The following is a 14112-nucleotide window of genomic DNA, read 5'->3' as shown; positions in this document are numbered from 1 at the left end:
AGCATCTTAACCATTTCAGGTCCCATTGGATTGAGTAGCAGCTCTCAGCTTGAACAGTTGAAGATGTTGACAGACAAAGGGTTAAGGGATTTATTACCAGACTCTCTTAGGCAAAGAGAATTAACAGATGAAAGTGAGCCACTTGCCTTTTATTTTTGTGTGTGAGTAACCACATCATCATCGCCTGCTGTGTTTCAAGGCAGAGCCTAATTGGCAGGTGAACTGAGCAGAGCCCTGTAGCCGACTGAGTTTCCATTTTACTGCTTTCGTATTTTAAAAGCTTTTCTGTTCTCAACAATTGTGTCTTTTTCTGTATTTTAAATGTTAAGCATGCTCTAATAAATGCAAAGCCTATCAAAAGTAATTTGGTTTGAAACTAAAAATAAACTGGTTTTCATGGCAAACCTGAGCCTTTTTTTGGGCACAATTTTGATTTAAATAAATGGGGTGCCTCTTGGGGAGGTGAGGAAGGAGGAGTGTCCTTGCTTCCTTTCTGCATCCTCTCATGCCAGTCCCTGCTTTGCTACATAGCTCTCTCGGAGGCTTGCACTGCATGTCACCACATTTACCTTATGTGCTGGCTCAATGGATTTCACAAGCTGAGATGTGCTGGGTGAGGACACGGCTCAGGAAAGCTCAACCTACCACACTGCTAAGGGTGTTTGGTGATAAACTTCCAATAGTATGTGCCTTGCTGCAGCAGAAGGAGGAGTTGAATGGCCAGAGGGCCCATTCAGGAGCATGTGTCAAGCCATGATCTAGAAAGCATCGTCAGCTGGTGCTACTTTTGATCTGCTGTGCTGGAAAACTAATTTTGGGATGCTCTTGGATAAAACTCTTTAGTAAACTTGCTGAAAAAAATGTCAGTGTGAACCATCTAAATCATCTGCAAATCACGAAGCACATGTCTTTCACTGCCATCATTTAGGATATACTGAAGGAATGAGGTCTCTTCTCTCTTAAACTATTATAACGAATTAAAAGTTTATTGGAGTGGAGGCTGAAACCCTGTAATCTTCTCTTAGCTGAACATTGAAGCTGGTCTTGCTCTTAGTTGGGTGGAGTGGACCAGAAGACCTTCAGAGGTCTTTTTGAATCTTAGTTATACTGTGACTTTATGAACGGTAGGAGTCATTTCATGTAGCACTGGCTACTTTATGTATTTATATGTACGTTTGTATATATAAAATATATGCAGAAGAAGCTCAAAGAAAAGACTGAGGGAAAGCTACCTCTGAAGTTCCTTCCCATTTCCAAGTAGTAAGGTTACTTCCTTAGGAGAGGCAAGACCTTAATTCAGAGCTGTGTCCTGAATCATACACGTGATAGATCTGATCATGTAATTTTTGGTGCATATCCTACACACGTCTACCACCTTCAGTTTGGGGAATACAGCCTCACTTTCCTCTTACAGTGACAGAACCTGATGTGTTTCAGTTGGGATAGAAACAGAGGGGGTTTTAGCTTGTAGGTTTGGTAAGAAGAGAAAAAAGTAGATTAAGCTTGATCCATGGTTTGTTTTGTATTTTTGCTTTGGCAGCCAAATTGCAAAACCAGTTATTCGCACAGCTGTATTTCTAGCTGCTTGTGATTTATGGAAAGAGCTGAGAGATATTTTACGAGATAAATCTCACTACTGTGGCTGACATCCAGCTTTAGTCAAAGCATTTTGTCTGTGTAAAATTCCCCTGCCATTCCAGCTAGATATGATATTCCTCGCTGCTTTTCTCAAACTGGTAACTTGCATAGCTGCAAACGATGGGACTGCTGTGGAATTCAGCCCCACATGTGGATAAAGGGGCTGCTGATGTTTCACAGCAGCTTTCTTGGGGCTGATTATATGTATTCTAAAAGGAAAACAAGAAAACAGAGTTCGCCAGTTGTTATGAAAAAAAAAAAAATTAAACATGTATAGAATACAATTCTTTTCCCCTATTTTACCAAAAGCCACTGCTTTATTTGTTAGACAGGCTGCAGTTCTGGTATCTTCAGTAGCATTACCTGGATGCTCATGTACCACAGCAGCTGATGTTGTGGGATAGTGCTGGGATAATTTGCTTCTTGGAGACTATTATTGCAATTGATTGGATAAACTGCTTTTATTAAGCAGATAGTGTGAGGATATCCTCATCATCTGTGGATGCCTAAGGAAGCAGATCGTGTAGGCCAGCAGAGACATCCCCTTTATGATCTGAAGCAACTGAGAAGCTGGATTTCCAGTCAGTGTGATATGATGCTCCAAATCTCCCTCTGATACATCTGAGGGAAGGCAGCTGAGGCTTGCCTGTCGGGCAGGTGCTTTCAGTTCATACAACCAGGTTTATTAAGGGAATAGCCACAAGAGGGAAGAAAAGGCAATGATATGACTCATGCCTTGGACTGCTGCTAAAAGGAGTCAGTGTTACAGGGTAAGGAATTAAGACAGATTTTTCTTGTGTTGTTTGGATCTCTGCTCTTGGACTTGGTTGTGTGAACTGATGAAAATTAAAGTTGAGTAGGCCCCATAAGTCAGTGTACGGTATCATTATGGATGTCTCCTAGCCTTAAGAGTGCATCAGCCTGGCTTTCTCCTTTCATTTTAGAGGGTTCTGCCCTGTTTGGACCAGTATCTATAGGCTTTTTCAGACTACAGGGTCTCCTCACAATCTTGGAGTAGCTCAGGGTGTTTGCTTACAGTCCCACATACAAACAGTAATTTGCTAAGTGTAGTGTAAACCGTTTGATATGTAATATAATGCTTGCAGCCTGGAATAGAGCTGTAGCCAGTGCATCTGTTGTTTCTCATCTCGGGTACAGCCTGAGCCTCTTGGCTGCCTTGACGTCCGTTCATACCACACCACCCTCTAGTTCCTTGAAAATTATTTGTTTAGTTGCCCAAGTCTCACTTTTTCCCTTCTGCTCCATCCAATGACACTTCTTTCTTTAGTGGTTTGTAGTAAAACAACGTTTCTGTCCTTTGACCTGGTCCCTGCCTAACCTTGCTACGCCTTCAGCCATGTGATCCCCTTCTGGCTTTGCACCAGCTTTGCTCTCTGTCTGCAGCAGCTCTCAATGTGCGTAACATCTCAGGACAAGCTCCTGCTCTAAGATGCAGACATACCGAGGAGATAATAACAGAGCTAGCAAAAAGCTGATGTTTACACTGATTTTTACTTCTAATTTATTTCCCTCCCGTATAACCCTAACATTTCAGATTGGATTTTTCTGGTCTTTAGTTCATTGTTTAGTTCATCTCAATTCAGCTTATTGGAGCAAGACCTGTGTCTTTTCACCAGCACGCTTCAGCACAGACTCCAACAAATGATTTGGTCATCTAAAGCAATGAAATAACTAATTGCCATGGGTCTATTACATTTCTCAAAGAACTGGCTGGTTGATTGCTGAAGGCTCTCAGTCTTTTCTTCTAACAGATACTAAAGAAACTGAAGGGCCTTGCCTTGGAGACAGAAGCCGAGCTGGAGAGACAAGATGAAGCTCTCGATTCCATCACTAATTCCGTAGACCGCGCAACGCTGAATATTGACAAGCAGAACCGCAGAATAAAGAAACTAACGTAGCACTTCCTGGAGCCAGTGGGAACGGTATCGTGAGGAAGAGGAGGATCGGGGAACTGTGTTTTTCAAGACTGTTTCTTTAATAGACACTTTGATTGCGTGGGAGGTGTTTGCAATATTGTCTGGAATATGATGCTGCTGTTGTCGAGTTCCTGAGGGTTTTGAAAATGTTTCCAGACTTGGATGATGTTTGAAGGGCTGTTTCAGGATTAAAAAAGCTGAGACTTCTAATTGCAGTGAAACAATGATAGTGGATTCTTTACTACAGAAAATCTGTAAATATGAAGGGGTGTGATACAATCTGAATCAACTTTTATGTGCTTTTTTATGTTGCTGCTTTTGAAAGGTTTGGGTTTTTTTTTTTACTGGAATGAAGAAGTGAAGGAGAAATGAACTGCATATGAGACTACTTTAGATGATTGCAGCCTATTAATTCTCTCTCAAGGTCTTTCTTTAAAATAGTTAATAGCTGAACTAAGGGCCAGATGTTCAACTGCAAGTCATTGAGGCTTTTTTTTGTAAGTTAATGCTGAGGTGAGCAAATGATGGTGATAAAACCTTGTGTTCCCTGAGCAAATAGTTTTAATAGGTTTCAATCATGCTTTTAATGTACCCAGAAATTTTATAAGACTAATGAAGACTTAGTGGCCACAGCTGTCTGTTGCCATGTCCTGGGAAATCAAGAGAAGGTGGTTAGTTAATGTGCATTATTGGTAGAGACATCTACTTATTGAGCAGATTTTTTTTTTTGCCATTCGATAAATGTTTTGCTTACTTAAGTCACTTATAAAAAGTAAGTGTCAAAGTTTAATACATGCTTCTGCTTTCCAAAAAGGGAGTGCTGATCTTCAGTGATCATCTACACATTTTTGTGTGTTTTATTTTTCCCTTTTAAACTGCATACATAGTGAAGGAATTGATCTTGGAGTGGAGAAAGTGATTTTCGTCACATGTGAATTTATTCAGTTCTTGGAGTTCACTGTTTGTATCCCTCACTTAAAGTGGTTTTACATTTTTGGTAGTCTGACATGGGATGCAGTGTCCTCAGAGTGTCGTGAACATAGTGTTTACTTAGTGTGGTCCCTAAATACCATCTTGGATCTGGGCTGTCACACCTCTGATGGATGTTAATGGAAGGTCTCTTGTCCCTTTGCTTTTTTTTTGGTGCTTCATTTTCCAAGGATCTCCCTACTGTTCATCTCTGACTCTCTAAATGGGAACTTCATAAGTTGTGTAGAACATCCTGTGGTTTTTGTGTCTACTCCATATTCACAGGCTGAGGGGCCTATGGTCAGAACTGTAGACATCTGTATAACATTTGATAGTCATGGTACATCCATCGATCTTGTGGCTTTTATTTATTTGCACTACCTGGTGGTGAAGCATTTCAAGACTTCTTATAGACCTGTATTTCTAAAATAAAAGGGAATACTGTCAATTGTTGTCTAATACATTTTATTGAGGTTTTAGTTAGCTCCATTGAGACTACAGGACAGTGGAGACCTTTTCCCCATCTAACTTACTTGATATTATGTAGGAAAGATTCCAGGTAATCCATATATCTATCACCTGTGACAGAAAACTCACATTTCATCAATTCCTACAGTTTGCCAGCTATTTTAGTTCAAAGTAGCTGTTGTAATATGTCTCTTTTTTTTTTTTAAAGTGTTTTTATATTAAAAAAAAATTCATGTATTGCTTTCAAATACAACACTTTTGGTGCAATTTTTTTAACTGTGAAGCTTTGAACTGTTTATTCCACTGATAGTTGATGTGAAATTTTCCTATTTCAGAGTAATTCAGCCTACATTTTAAAGAAAGGTACAGTAAATCACATAGAGTATAGAACCATAGAATCATAGAATGGTTTGGGTTGGAAGGGACCTTAAGGATCATCTAGTTCCAACCCACCTGCCATGGGCAGGGACACCTTCCACTAGACCAGGTTGCTCAAAGCCCCATCCAACCTGGCCTTGAACACTGCCAGGGATAGGGCATCCACAGCCTCTCTGGGCAACCTGTTCCAGTGCCTCACCACCCTCACAGTGAAGAACTTCTTCCTTACATCTAATCTAAATCTACCCTCTTTCAGTTTAAAGCCATTATCCCTTGTCCTATCACTACATGTCCTTGTGAAGAGTCCCTCTCCCATCTTTCCTGTAGTCCCCCTTTAGGTACTGGAAGGCTGCTCTAAGGTCTCCCCAGAGCCTTCTCTTCTCCAGGCTGAACAACCCCAACCCTCTCAGCCTGTCTTCACAGGAGAGGTGCTCCAGCCCTCTGATCATCTTTGTGGCCTCCTCTGGACCCGCTCCAACAGGTCCATGGCCTTCTTATGTTGGGGACCCCCGAGCTGAATGCTGCGCTGCAGGTGGGGTCTCGTGAGAGTGGAGTAGAGGGGGAGAATCACCTCCCTCGACCTGCTGGTCACACTTCTTTTGATGCAGCAGTATGTTGTTTTCAAGACCTTACTCTACCTTGTTTTGTATTACTTCATATTAGTTTGTTAGTATTGGAGTAAAGTGTACTTCTGCACTGCAAGTTCTTAATTTACAGTCCAAGTTGTTACTGGCATGCACTTTACCTACTTGCTGAATATGGTGATTATATATACATACACTATGTACTGTGAAATAAAATATTGTCTGGGGTTCTCTTGTTTGTTTCCGATACCCAAATCACTGTTGTTTTACTGTGAAAGGAAGATATGTTTACACAACTAATTATTTCATGAAGTTAAAAGTATACTTTGCACAAAATGTATGTTAACTGAACCTGGTGCTGACTGGGAACGAATCTCTGAACTGAATTAGTCCAAACCAGGATTGCCAAAAGTAAATACTAATTACACGTCGTTTAGTTTAGCATTCTTTGTGCCATACTTTTTATTGTTGTGGTTTTTAGTGCTAGCTGTTGCATCTGATTCAGTATTTTGTGATTTGTGTTAGTCCAACATGTCCATACTAAAGCAAAAAATTGTAATGCTGTTTGTAAGAAGTGACCCATTCTAGAGCTGTGCATTAGCTGAATTTCATGTGCCCGGAGGACTTTCAATCTGTAATTTCTTCTTATTAAATATCTTGGAATAGTGATCTTCTCTCTTGTATTTACTTGGCTGAGAAACTGCAGTAAAAATTACTCCATCCACCCCCTTTTCATCCTGTGGAACAGAATTTAATGTGGCACTTCTTGTAGGGTTGGGTTTTAGGATAGGCTTTTTTTTTTTTTTTTTTAAAGAAAGAGGGAAAATATTAACTGGTGGAATATTGTCAATGTGAATGTCAGCTATCCTCAGCTGGACAATGAAGTGGGTGAATGTCAGCACAGTGTACGTGGCGGCTGGTACTCTGTCCTGGAGCCTGTTGCACAGGAGCTGCTCCAGTTCTTAGAGAGTGGACTAAGAACTGCTTGGACATGTCACGATTTGAACAGCTTCTCGGTACACAAGTATGAAGATTTTACTCTGATCAAGACTTCTCTTATTAGGTAATAATACAGCTTCTGTTAATGCCAGAAGTGCTTAAAGCCTCCTACATTCCCTTCTACCCTAAACCCAAGTGCTGTTATTTTCCAAATAATGTCGTAGATCTGGACCAATGCTCCATGGGGGAAGATGCAGCAGGTAACATGTGCCAAAGAGTATCCTTGTGTTTCGTTCTTCACTGACGTAATTGTTATCTACATGAGGCTAGAGACATACTTCTAGGATAACTTTTGCCTTTTATATGCAATTTGTTAGTTCTTTGCTGGTCTTTTACTACAATGTGAAAAGAGGGGGGCTTTTTCATTAGGAAACATAAGGAGAAAAAACTAATAAAAGGGATTCTAACCTAAAAAATAAAAAGGTTTTACTCGGGCAGGCTTTTGAGCCCCTGCAAAACAGAACTAGATTGTACTGTATCATATGGTAGGTTTATTATGCGATGTGTGTTCATGGCAGCGATGAGTGAGCCTGACTGGAGCTTAAATGTATTTCTGCATAGGAGTTTGAATGTCTACTGTGGAATCATTGAAACACTGGTAATAAACATGGCACTTTGCAATCCTCAGACAAGTGGTGTAAGGAGCTTTTTTCAGGCAATTAATTGATTTAACCAAAGCCTCATAATAGCTGTCTGTGTTTCCAAAGCCAGTGCTTTGAAACCACTGGTATGCTCTTCACAGAAGGAAATGGAGCAAAGCTGCTTGCAAGTGTTGAAGCCTGCCTCTGGGAAGAGTGTTTGGGAGAGAAATTGGCTGTATTTGCTTTTTAATATGACAAACCATGGCAGCAGTATCCCTTGCCTCTGCTCGCTGTGTGTGAGCAATCTCAAACCTCAGCCTGGTAGAGGGAAAAATAATTTTATAATGATTCTAGTCATAGGTTTAACAGCTGGGCTTTTCAGAGTAAACAGCGCTTGGCTCACCTACTGCCCTGGGCTCGCGTGTTTGCGCCTTTCAGCTGGGCACGAGGCTCCTAATGGGGCTGCTTGGGCTGTCCATTGTGGACCCAGTGGGAAGCGTGCTGGTTTGGGCTTTGCCCACCAGCCTCATCCCTGAGGCAGAGGTGCAGCATGCACTCGCTCAGCTCATCCCAGCCCAGCAAGCCCGTGCTGTCACCGGCGAGCATTTTGCCTTGTCAAGGTAAATACAGTGTGTGAGGCCAGCTGCGTGCGAGCCAGGGCACACTGAAGGCAAAACAAGTACCCTGGATTCAAGCTGCCTCCTGTTTGAAGTGGAAAAGTATTTGCTTAATTGCTTTAAAAGTCCAGCCTGGCTTCTGTCAAGTGGTTTAATTTTAAACCAGCAGATATTAACCCTTTTATGGTTTGGCAGCAGAGGGGTTAAAGTAGTTCGAAATTAAGAAGCCCGAGTTCAGGATTCTGGCATTTTTTGATTGTTTCCTAAGAATTTAATTAGATCCTGGATCATTCAGGCTGGGAGGAATAAGAGCTGAAGAGAAGCAAATGGATGATGGTATCGTAAGCTATTGCCTTATAGCAGGCAGTGCACCTTGACCATACCAGCCTGATGCAGCTCCTAGTAGGTAGTTAAGCCTTAAGCTGTCTGCTTTCCAAAAGGTGCCTGCCTGGGTTTTAGCCGTGTCCTCTGCTGCTCTCCGCTTTCCTGCTTAGCACTGTGGATTTGGTGCAGCTTAGAGAAAAAACGCATGGAGCAAGAACTGCCCTGTTTTTTTATGTGACGGCTAAACCACTGAACTATAAGGATGCTCATGGGGGTGAGACAGAAGTAAGGAAGAGGGAGAGCAATGGGTCTTTTGCCTCTCAAAAGGATGGTGTGGATTTGGGTGTAGACCCTTGTTTTGCTGGTTGAGAATTTATTCAGGAGCTGACAGCAAAGAGCAAGCTTTGGGGGACTGGGTTATATCAGGATGGAGGGGGGAAACAGTGCTTGAAATTTCTGGAAGAAGAAACTTGCTGCGCTTGGTGGGATGGGACTGCTTCAGAGAGGAGAAGGAAACTTGAGGTAGAAGGTCTGCCCTTAGTCTGACCAGGTTTCATTTCTGGCACTGCTACAGGCTGTCAGCCATGTGTATTGCTTGGGTTTTAATTCAGATCCCCTCTCTTGGGGTTCATGCTCACTTTGGGTATGCTCTCTTTGTATCGGCTGAAAACAAGGATCTTTCCTTTTGGTGGTTCAGTTGCTTATCTGTAACATGGCAGTATCACTGTTTTTCATCTCTTCAGTACCGTAAAAAAGCTAATAATCTTGAGTCCTAATTTATGTTAAATGTGCCCATCCTAATGTGGAGCTACTTTTGTAATTAGGGGAGAAAACCCAGCAGTTCTGGATACTATGAATGAACGTTGAACCCACTGGAACCTCCCTCTGAATGAATTATTGGTCCCCCCATTTCACGGGTGGTGGAAGCAGAGACACCAGACTGTCGGCATATTTAAGGATCTGCCTGCAAGGAGGACTAAGCCAGAAACTGCACTTAAGACTCTGAAGCATAGGGTTAGGAGCAGGACCATCTTCTAACACTTGGTGAGGCTCATGAGGCTTTTCATCATTGTGTAGTGTTTATCGTAGGCTTGTAAAATGCTGCTTAACATTTCGCTTCTAGTTTAGACAATAAGCATTTATTTCGGCGAACTTCAGTGCATAATGTCTGCAAAGACTGCTTTAGTCCTTCTGAGAAAGAAGGACCTATTTGAAAATGTTCTGATTTCTTCCATATGGCACATGTTTTTAGCGCGATGCTTTGTACAGCGGTGAATGTTGTTTACAGCCATGAGGACGCAAACAGAGACAGGAGAGGGTAATTGCAGGTATGCAGCAATGCCAAGGGCTCCCTTCCATGACGGCATCTCCATTTAGCTCTCCTTGTGTTGCCAAGCTGCTGAACGCCAGAGGCTGGGAAAGGAATCCGTGTTCGGTGAAATGGTTTCCAGGACTTGAATTCTCCTTTAGGAAATGAACCTCTTGGGCTGCCTCCATTCTTTTCCTTGTAACTTCTGCGTAAGAAGCAAACCACACTGGAGGCTTGCTTTTTTTTTCTCTAATACACTGTATTAATCATGTGTATTTAACACAGAGTTTGGGCTGAGGTTTTGACTGGGCTTGCTGGTTATGCTGCATGGTGAATACCGGAGGGTGTATCAGCTTTAAGTCGTCTCACGGCATTCATAAAGTTGTATAAAAATCACTGCCTGCGTTGCACAGAGGTGGTAACCGTTATAGAAATTGAAATGTACCATGGTAAGGCCTCAAAATTTATAGTTGCCTAAATAGACCACATGATTTCTAGTACGACTGTTTGCCAAGCCTTTACCTTTAGCTGAAACAATTCTGAACTGGAAATGATGTTTTATCGGAAGAGAGAATCAAGGTATCAAAGTGCCATCAAGTGATGATGGATGCACCAAGCCTCTTGGTCACCTTTTCTCCTGCCTGTGGTTTCAGGGGACTTGCGGCTCTGAGAGGTTTCACATGAAGCTGCTTAATTCTGGACACTCTTGGCCAAGCCAATATTTTCAACTCACTCATTGGTAATCCTACAGCATATCAATGCCAACCAGAATTGGAGCTTCACCGTCCTGGTTAGAAAGCCCATATCCCATCCCACAGACCACAAGGAGAACAGTTTTCCTTCTGTTCCTTGGTCATGCTAGACTGACTTTAAATGTAATTGATATCTTGATACGTGCTAATCAGTATGCTGTCTGAATGCAAGCTTTTCAGGAGACTGCCTTTGTAATGCATGTATCTCTATGCTTTCATAACTGCTAGAAGTGATACTGTGGTGAATTATTTTTTTCCATACACATCAAGTGTTCAGCTTGACAACTGGATCCAGTTCAATTTTGAACTACTTAATAGATTCCAGCCTTTTCCTGCTGCACTGTGGGTGGAAATAAATGACAATCAGACCCCAGGTTTCATGCCACATTTTTTCCTTCTTTCTCCTGAAATGAAAGAGCCAGATCTTGCAGCCTGGTGGTAAATCAAGCCAAGGAGCTATCTGAGAGTGCTATGTTGTGAGCTCTCAACAGGTCAGCTGCTCTGATCATTCATTTTTATATTCTTACCCAGTGGTAAATGTTTATACGTTTATGCCTCTTGATGAAGACTAGGACATTTGCATTTGATGGGATAAGCAAGGGTGTACAACTACCTTGGAGCTGCAGATGTGCCCTGGCTCATCTTATCTTGTTTGGGAGGTGTTGAGTCCCAGCCAATCCCTGATGTATCAGGTAAGGATCACTTTCTTAATCTAGTGCCTCTTTTTCCATTCATGGCAAGAATTTGTAGAAGGAAGTACAGGAGGGAGGAAAGAAGAGAACTGGAGGAAGGAAAAGATGGACATGGATGTTGAAGGGACCAGTTGTTCAGTATCTTCCCACAGGCTGAAAGGCTCCTGCTGAAGTCACACGCTGCCTGTTTGTAAACTCAAGCCTCTGGTGCCAGCAATGCCACAACCTGTTTAAACATGACAGGGTAATGATTTTCACTCTTTTTTAAAGTGTGTGAATCATTTTGGATTTGGATTTCTTTTTCTTTTTTTATTTTTATCTTCAAGCCCTGCTTCTCAGCCAATGGAAAAGGTGTGCCTTTCCACACCTGCTTTTGTTGAAGGCTAGTTAGTTCCTGCTATACCTATGGACAGTTTACAGCACAAATTATCTTTACAGTCCTCAATAGCTTAATCCCCTTTTTTCTTCTTTATAATTTCAGGCTGTGGCTTCATACATTGGGCATTTTATACAGAGCATCTCCCATCCAGTGCTCTCACTCTGCCAAGCTAATCTTCATAAACAGCCTGATGAAGAGGAAAACTGTTTGTTCCCAGGAGAGGAAGGAATTTCTGGGTGTAAAGTTGATAATTAAGAGAAATTTATATCCAGTCACAGCTTGATCAGAAATTTGCTGTGGGATCTTCCCTCTGTATTGAAATGCTCTGTGCCTCGATTCTCTCAGTCAGCTGGGTCTTATAATTCATCCTTAGCCTGTCTTTAAGTTACTTATTGGTAAGCCTTTGGGACATAAAATCACCTTTTCATTTTTAAACACCTAGCACAGTGGAGCTTTGGTTGTCACTGTAGCATGAAGATTAATCTCAGCTGAGCTATTAGTAAGTTGGTGGAGGCAGGCCCTGGAGCTGCTACCCACATCTCAGTGTAGCACCTTATCCAAAAGTTCCTTCTTTTGTGCTTGACTATATTAGAATAGTGCTAATATTTGCCTTCAAATTATTTACTGCTCATGTGTGAGCTAGCTGTGTGTGTTCAGATGGTCAATGATCATGCTGGGTTTTGTATGGATGCAGCTGTGGAAGAGGTGAGAGTTTGTTTCACTGGGCTCTTGAGGTATTTTAAAGAGGCAGAATTTTTCCTTGGACACTAGATGTTCCTATTGCACTGGGATTCGTGGATGAAAGGATCACTTTATGGTACTGCTAAGCTGTCTTTCAAGGCTGGTATATAGCCAGGATTCCTCCTGTTTGGTCTTAGGAACCAAGGTGCATGGATTGTCATCCTGTGTTTCTTCTATAATCAGGGAGAGTCATGGAGAGAGACTGACAGTAAAAGGCCATTCTTCTGGGTTGGACTCAGATGCCTGCCAGGACTGCTGCCCTCCACTTCCACATCTACTTCTTGCAAAATCTTCTGCTTGATATTCAGATCCCGTTTCTCTTCCCATCCCACCTTGGGGTAGGAAGTGGAGATGCCCTACTCTTTTCTCCCTTGTTCTTGTCTCCCCCATCTCCATTCGGCCTTCTCCAAAAATCTACAGCCATCTCCTCCTTGGCTGTCAGTAGGTGCAAGGAGTAACACTCTTGGGGTCTAAGGCAGTTTGGATAAGTGTTTGCAACTCTGTGCAATGAAACCACGCATACATGTATAAATTGAACACATTAATCTGAGAATAAAGCCAGGCACCCATCATTGTGTTCCCACGTGCTGGAACATCCTGGAGCATGTTTGGGTTTATTTCACAGGGCTTCTCTTTCCTTCAGCGTGACCCATCTAACTTGCTCAGGACAGGGCCACAGGTTATTTCAGATTTGTCATTTGACAGTTCAGCTTCCTAATTCTGCTCCAAAATAGGATGTGTCCTTCCGTGTCAAGTCCCTGCTCAACTGTCCTGCCCGTGCTGCTCTATGCATCCCATCCGATGCACTCCTGGGGAAAGAGATGCTCTGTTTGGCAGATTTGAAACTGCGATGGTCCCAGAGGCTGGATACAATTGGAGAGACTATGGAAACACCAGCAGATCTCAATTTCGATAGCTCCAAAACCATTACATGCAATTAATCTCTGACAAAGTCATTTCTGCTGGATGTTTTATGGGCCTGAGGTTGACCTGTGAGCTTGCACTCCATAACGCCGGGTGGGAAATTCCCACAGCTGGTTGGCAGCCAGCTGAGGCTTTCTCCAAGTCAGTATGTTTCTGAGCTGGTCCTGGGAACCTTTCATTTCAGCTGCCTCCTGTCCTTTGCGAGGCTGAGTGTGCAGTTCCCACCACAGAGAGCATTGTCCGGACTCAATGAGGAGCAGTTTGGCCGCTGGAAAAATCCATTCTTGCGACTGTTTTTTATGCTGAACAGGAAATTTGGGGTGCATATGATTTTCTTTAAAAGATCTGATGGTGCAAATTGGGATGGAGAGGAGTTATTGCTGAGTATTTTGGCAGATCGACGAAAGCTGTCCAACCTACTGAGTGTTACATGCTCTGGGTTTTTAGTACCCTGCTTTTCTCTTTTATTTTTATTTTATTTTATTTTATTTTATTTTATTTTGTAGAAATTGACCATTTCCATCTTGAAATCTAGAATGAAACATTTTAGAAAGAGCAAACTGCTGCATCCTCTGTGCACGGCAGGGTGTGAAGTCAACCTGCTGTCTCCATAGTCCTCACTAAGCAATGGCACCATCAGATGCTTCCATGCATTTACTTATTGAATTTCTTTGTTTTTGAGACACACGCTTATATATAAGTAGGCCAAAGTTTAGTGTAAAAATTCCTCTTTTGCTTTCATTTCTTCAGCTGTTCAAGGTGACTTTTCTTAATTCATTTAAAGGTGAATTTGCACTGAAAGCACTTCAGTTTAATTTGT

At 42.1% G+C, this 14112-nt stretch overlaps 1 protein-coding gene across 7 annotated transcripts in view; it reads left to right on the top strand.

Annotated features, from left to right (window-relative positions):
* SNAP47 (synaptosome associated protein 47) overlaps positions 1–6643 on the top strand; it is a 31148-nt gene extending 24505 nt beyond the window's left edge. For 6 of the 7 annotated variants that reach the window (XM_069778391.1, XM_069778388.1, XM_069778386.1 and 3 more), the window contains exon 5: positions 3411–6643. In XM_069778391.1, the coding sequence (XP_069634492.1) occupies positions 3411–3557 (147 nt within the window). In that variant the 3' untranslated portion in view covers positions 3558–6643. Of the gene's footprint in view, positions 1–3394 lie in introns of all 7 variants that reach the window. The other variant, XM_069778390.1, reaches the window with a different exon arrangement.
* Positions 6644–14112: the final 7469 nt, after the last annotated feature.

The sequence above is a fragment of the Haliaeetus albicilla genome, chromosome 2 (genome assembly GCF_947461875.1).
Source record: "Haliaeetus albicilla chromosome 2, bHalAlb1.1, whole genome shotgun sequence".
Classification (NCBI taxonomy): Eukaryota; Metazoa; Chordata; class Aves; order Accipitriformes; family Accipitridae; genus Haliaeetus; species Haliaeetus albicilla.
Note: the sequence above shows the minus strand (reverse complement) of the source record. Positions and strands in the feature narration are given on the sequence as shown.